Below are 6,098 nucleotides of genomic sequence, written 5' to 3'. Positions count from 1 at the left end.
TGTATTGTGCTGTTCATGATTCAGTCGATGGATCGACTCGTTCAGTGTTTGGGTTGTTTCTGGATTAAGTACAAGAAATTGAAGCCTGTAATAGAGGGGGAGCCATATGACATTGAGGATGGATCAAGTTTTCCTATGGTTCTTGTTCAGATTCCCATGTGTAATGAGAAAGAGGTAGTTGATATAGAGCTGTTTTCTCTTCCGTTTTCGATCTAGTTAGCTGATCTGTTTTATTTGATTCTTGGTATTGAATTCTTGCCCTTTTTGCTGTGCATATGAAGTGTGCTAATTCCGGATTTTTATGGGATTGAAGGTGTATGAGCAATCGATTGCTGCTGTGTGCCAGCTGGATTGGCCCAAGGACCGGTTTCTGGTCCAAATCTTGGATGATTCAGATGATGAACTTTTGCAGCATTTGATAAGGGATGAAGTCATGTCATGGAAGGAGAAAGGTGTGAATATAATCTATAGGCATCGGTTCATCAGAACCGGTTACAAAGCCGGCAATCTTAAATCAGCCATGGCTTGTGACTATGTCAAAGACTACGACTTTGTGGCGATATTCGATGCAGATTTCCAACCCAACCCCGACTTCCTCAAATTAACTGTACCTCATTTCAAGGTAATGATCTGAAAACAAGAATGTAATGGTTTGGCTTATCTTTGTTTGGTGAAGTTGTGCTTATATGGATCTTGGTGTCTCATTTCAGGGGAAGCCCGATTTAGGCCTTGTCCAGGCTAGGTGGTCGTTCGTGAACAAGGACGAAAACTTACTTACCAGACTCCAGAACATTAATTTGTGCTTCCATTTTGAGGTAGAGCAGCAAGTAAACGGCATGTTCCTCAATTTCTTTGGGTTCAATGGGACAGCCGGTGTCTGGAGGATCAAGGCCCTGGAGGATTCTGGTGGCTGGCTTGAAAGGACAACGGTAGAGGACATGGATATAGCCGTTAGAGCCCACTTAAATGGGTGGAAATTTATTTTCCTCAACGACGTTAGGGTGCTCTGTGAGTTACCGGAGTCGTACGAGGCTTACAAGAAACAACAGCATCGCTGGCACTCGGGCCCGATGCAACTCTTCAGACTATGCCTGCCTTCAATCATAACTTCAAAGGTAGCTGTCGCAGATGTCTTCTTCCTTTTCTTGCATTCTTTTCATCCAAGAATTATGAAATTCCAATCTTGTACTAAGTATTCATTCTTGTTGATGAAATTCCTGCAGATATCAGCGTGGAAGAAGGCAAATTTGATATTCCTATTCTTTCTCCTAAGGAAACTTATACTTCCCTTTTACTCATTCACACTATTCTGTATCATACTCCCATTGACTATGTTCATACCAGAAGCTGAATTACCGGCATGGGTGATCTGTTACGTGCCGATTACCATGTCAATTCTTAACATTCTACCAGCACCAAAAGCCTTCCCGTTTCTCATGCCATACCTACTCTTTGAGAACACTATGTCCGTTACAAAATTCAACGCAATGATCTCTGGGCTATTTCAGCTTGGAAGTGCATATGAATGGGTGGTGACAAAGAAAACCGGCAGGGCATCAGAGTCAGATTTGCTGAGTCTTGCTGAGAGGGAAACAAAGACGCAGAACGAAGACAAGATTCAGAGAAGGCTTTCTGAATCCGGCCTAGAAATGCTTGGCAAACTAAACGAGATAAATGAGCAAAAGGCACCCATTGCAAAGAAGAAGAACAAGATTTACAGGAAGGAGCTTGTGCTCGCTTTCCTTCTGCTCACTGCTGCAGCAAGAAGCCTGTTGTCGGCCCACGGGATTCATTTCTATTTCTTGCTGTTTCAGGGGCTATCGTTTTTGATTGTTGGCCTTGACTTAATCGGGGAGCAGGTGAGCTGAGACGAAACGGTGATATGATAATATCTTGTTCAACTTACTATGTTTCCGAACGTGTACTGCATATAGTTAAGTGCTGATTTCCAGTTCGGTAGCGGGTGCAAGCTTCCATTTTGAACTGGATTTCGTCTCAGATGCTCAACCGCAGTCAAGAACTGAGAGTTGAGAGATAGCCAAATTAGAGTTGATTCTTTAATTGTATAATTACAAGAACCTCCACTGTTTGAAATAATTGATATACTATTTTGAATATAAGTGAATTTTTTCTGAACTGGGATCTTGATTTCCTGATCTGCCTTTGCTTCTCTATATGATAAATTATGTGCAAAAGCTTAACCCTTCTTGATCATCAGATAAGTTCAAAAGCTGCCGTCTGCCATAAATTCTTTATCCATAGCTTAGCTTTTCAGCTTGTGCATGGAAAAAGGAAACTATGTAGGAAGCTGGTAGCATTGATTGGTTTAGCTATAAAAGTCCTTGCAAATGCACAAAAGGGAAATAGCTTTAGCTTAAAAAAAGCTGATCCAAAGCTCTGCTTTGTCAATCACCAAGGCAAATGTGTTCCCAATTGGTTAACCAAAGAGGGCAGAGGTGTTCCACCAGTACTGCCGCTGTTTGGTACTATCATAAAACTTACAATCACTTTTTTGCATTGATGAGCTTAGTTCACTAACAACGACCAACCTTTGAAGCCATCAACTCTATTTAGTCAACACACATCGCTCCCAAGATTCAAGGATTCCCGGTAGATCTCGAGCAACACATTCGATCCATTCATAATACTGTACTATTTTCAGCCTTCTACAAAATCTCGGAGAAAATTACCATAGGAAGCCTCTTGTTATGGATAAGAAGATACGGGCTAAAATGGTAAAATTAACTCCATTTGTCACACTCTATACCTAGCTCATTTAGAAGTAAGGGAGATGTAATTTACATATACCTTTGTTTTGTTTGAAATTCTGTATAGCACTTGGACTGATTTGAATGTTGGACGCAGCACCTATCATATTTGTTCATATTGCGAACTTTTCTGAATTGACATAAAGACCCTCGAAATTGTGGTAGATTTGATCCAGTTGTAGACTGTCCTGACTGGGGTTCCTGAGGAGTTGGACTTCAGCCCATAATTAATCATCCTGTAACTAATCGGTAATTTCATATACCGGACTTTATAGCCCCAATTTTGTGAATTATTAATCCTCTGGTTGAACAGCTCCAATTTGGAAATTTGCTTCATTCTGGTTTGGTTCTTGGAGAATTGAATGTGTGGAGTTTGAAATCAGGTACAACTACGTCGTTGTGATGTGTATGCTGAACATGCCCACGAATTGTTCGATGAAATGCATCAGTAACGCTATTTTTGATCTTTCTTTTCTTTTTCCCTTTAAGGATTTTGTTTCTGGCGGGTGAAGATTAAGCAGCGACTGAGAAAATGATGTTGGCATTGAGCAATTTTATGTTTTGTCCGAAGCAACAAATGAGTGTTGTGGCCACAGCTGCATGCCCAGTTTTTCTCTGCCGCCCGAAGAACACTGAAGTAATTAGGTGGTTGAATCGAGGGAAGCAGTTTCCTGTTTGTCTCGCGAATGGGTTTTCGAAGAGAAGGGTATACGGTGCTGCGGCGAATTATGAAGGATTGTGGGAAGACCCTGACGATGGAAGTGATGCTAGTGAATACGAGGATGAATCTGACGATGAAGATGAGGAAATGGAAGAGAATGACTTGGATTATGAAAGTGAATGGGAAGCCAGTGGAAATGAGAAAGCTGTTGTTGGTAATGTTGATAAACTATCCATGAGAAAGTATGAGGAGGATCTTGTTAGAGGTCTGAATCTTTTGACATTACGTTTTATCATTGGTTTTCTACTACTGCTCTTGGGTGCTGTTCTTTGATTTTGCATCATGGGCTTATCTTTTAATGCTTAAGGTGCTGTGGGTATGAACTGCTATTGTATGTCTCAAGAATAAGAGAGAAAATTATGGTGTCTGGCTATTTTGTGTTTCTTGCAGAGGTTGAACAGCTGTTGGGACCTGAAGAAAGAGCAATTCTGGAACAGAATGAAGCCCCCAACCTGGAGAAATTATCAACTGTAAGTTGAATGATTTATAGCTGGATCATGTTTCTGACATAATTCTTATTTCATTGACATGTGTATGACTGTGAACCTGATGACTTGATCCTTTTGTTTTTGGCTCAGAAACAAGTTTCTGATTTATGTTATTTTGACTTACCTGACTCAGGCAAAATGGAAGCCTCTCCATACTTTTGCATTAGCAGGACAGATAAAGTTCATGGATGGGCTGCTTCAGTGGGGTTATGATATCAATCTGGTTGATAAGGTGCGACTCTCAAGACTTGATATTCTTGCCTGCTTCATGCATGCTTGGTACCCTGGAGCTTAATATGATTGAACTCGGTGGAGCAGGACGGCTTGACTGCCCTGCATCTAGCAGTTATCGGTAAAAGAGAGGCTGTCATTAGTCATCTTTTAAGAAAAGGGGCAAACCCTGAAGTAAAGGATCAGGTATAACAACTATATACACTGTGAATGTATGATCAGATGATGCTTCTTTGACTTCTAGGATTATGGATTCGTCTGTCCTCAATACAGGATGGTGCTACCCCACTTCATTATGCTGCTCAAGTAGGGGCCTTGCAAACAGTCAAATTGTTGATCAAATACAAGGTTGATGTGAATGTTGCTGATAATGTGAGAACCTATTTTACTTTTTGGGGGATCTATAATTGGCGTTTTAATTATTGAAGAGTGCTAGTTTTACTGTCAGGTTGATGTACATAAACTATTTTAATTCTTTTGATCCTGTAGGAAGGATGGACACCATTGCATGTGGCCATGCAAACAAGGAATAGAGATATAGCAAAGATTTTGTTAGTCAATGGTGCCGACAGAACGAGGAGAAATCAGGTAATTTTACAAAAAACTTCTTTACTTATATTAAGGCCTGAGAGAAACTCTGGCAACAGCTGCTTTGTGTTTAGCTGTGTCTGAAGATGTAGGTCCAGGACTGTTACCTTTCATTGGACAAGAAAACTTTATTCTTCTAAGAGTGGACTGCTCGGAAGTTCTATTATTTAGTTGTTACTTAAATTTGCTACAGGATGGGAATACACCCCTTGATCTTAGCTTATGTTATGGAAAAGATTTCAAGTCATATGAGCTTGCCAAGTTACTGAAGCAAGTTCCAGCTACCAGAGGCTTTTGAGGGCTTTTCCAGTTCATTCACCCATGCATTTTGGCTCATCAAGATTTTGATATTACGTTAGAATGTAGCATGGGGATGAGTTGAAATGTGGCGCAGAATTTCGGAGGATAAAGAGTCTAACTTTGCAGCTCCCCTTGAGATGTATCTGCAAAGATACAATCTTAATGGATGTCGAAGATTTCATATAACCATCTCAATGCTGGAAATGCTGATGTTTGAGGGCAGTACTTTCTGTAATTTCTGCATTCAGGCAAGATAATGAATGTCATGGACTGGTGAATCTTAATGTGGCAGCAAATGAAATGAAAACTTTGTCCATGTTCTTGTTCCAAGAATATACTCTTGTTACCTGTATCCTTTTTCTTGCCACTTTTATTGCTTTTAGGTCCATTGGCAAAGAGCAATATCATACATCTATATGACCCCTTTTACCCCTTACAATGTTCTTATCTTCCTAATTTTAGCAAGCAGCTAATGCTAAATCAGGCTCAAGAGTATATGAATATTTGTGAAATTATGAACAGCGCAGCTGCTGCTTGTTCACAGAACAGATTCATACCTAGATAGGCACAACATATATAGTACAACTTTTTAGGTCCTAGATTCTTTGTGATCAATACCCTTCTTTAAGATATTAGATAGAAAACAGCTAAACTGGACCTTCTTTTTCCTACTTTAATTACAATTTTGAAATGAAATAAAACTTCCAAATGTGACATAGTTGTAATTATTTGAAAATAGTTCATCTTTAATATAATTGTTAAAAATAGGAGACATCTTTCTTGATATCGAATGTGTTTTTTCTTATATGGATCCAATATGAAAATACTAAGCGGTGTGAATTATAACTACGAGCAAATATTTGCAAGAACTTGTATTTTTGTATTTAGTATAAATTGTGAAAAAGATTGTAAGTTAAGCACTTGAAGAATTTGGAGTGTTTGAAAATAAAAGATAGAAGTGAAAAAAAAAAGAAGTTAAAGTTGGAGTACTTTATATTTACG

General features: G+C 39.3%; 2 protein-coding genes across 3 annotated transcripts in view; both read left to right on the top strand.

The window, feature by feature from the left end:
• The window catches only part of LOC105167700 (xyloglucan glycosyltransferase 4-like), a 3,241-nt gene extending 1,105 nt beyond the window's left edge, over positions 1-2,136 (top strand). Inside the window, exons 2-5 of the mRNA XM_011087509.2 lie at positions 1-174; positions 314-622; positions 711-1,115; positions 1,224-2,136. The exon at positions 1-174 is cut by the window's left edge and continues 21 nt beyond it. Coding sequence (XP_011085811.1) covers positions 1-174; positions 314-622; positions 711-1,115; positions 1,224-1,868 — 1,533 coding nt within the window. The 3' untranslated portion in view covers positions 1,869-2,136. The remainder of the gene's footprint in view (positions 175-313; positions 623-710; positions 1,116-1,223) is intronic.
• On the top strand, positions 2,273-5,448 carry LOC105167699 (ankyrin repeat domain-containing protein EMB506, chloroplastic). 2 transcript variants are annotated; one of them, XM_020695752.1, is made up of 9 exons: positions 2,273-3,017; positions 3,082-3,151; positions 3,258-3,694; positions 3,880-3,959; positions 4,111-4,209; positions 4,296-4,394; positions 4,482-4,580; positions 4,698-4,796; positions 4,990-5,448. In XM_020695752.1, exons 3-9 carry the CDS (start codon positions 3,301-3,303, stop codon positions 5,092-5,094), a joined length of 975 nt encoding a protein of 324 aa, XP_020551411.1. In that variant the 5' UTR covers positions 2,273-3,017; positions 3,082-3,151; positions 3,258-3,300; the 3' UTR covers positions 5,095-5,448. The 2 variants fall into 2 exon arrangements, with proteins under 2 accessions (XP_020551411.1, XP_011085808.1); XM_011087506.2 differs by having other exon boundaries at positions 2,273-3,151.

The sequence above is a fragment of the Sesamum indicum genome, linkage group LG8, assembly GCF_000512975.1.
Source record: "Sesamum indicum cultivar Zhongzhi No. 13 linkage group LG8, S_indicum_v1.0, whole genome shotgun sequence".
NCBI lineage: Eukaryota > Viridiplantae > Streptophyta > Magnoliopsida > Lamiales > Pedaliaceae > Sesamum > Sesamum indicum.
Note: the sequence above shows the minus strand (reverse complement) of the source record. Positions and strands in the feature narration are given on the sequence as shown.

Bases quoted from the DNA above. Each gene is read 5' to 3' on its own strand.
- LOC105167699 (XM_020695752.1), top strand. From the start codon at position 3,301: ATGATGTTGGCATTGAGCAATTTTATGTTTTGTCCGAAGCAACAAATG. The intron at 3,960-4,110 runs GTAAGTTGAATG...TACCTGACTCAG, and splicing joins ACCTGGAGAAATTATCAACT to GCAAAATGGAAGCCTCTCCA. The intron at 4,797-4,989 runs GTAATTTTACAA...AATTTGCTACAG, and splicing joins ACAGAACGAGGAGAAATCAG to GATGGGAATACACCCCTTGA.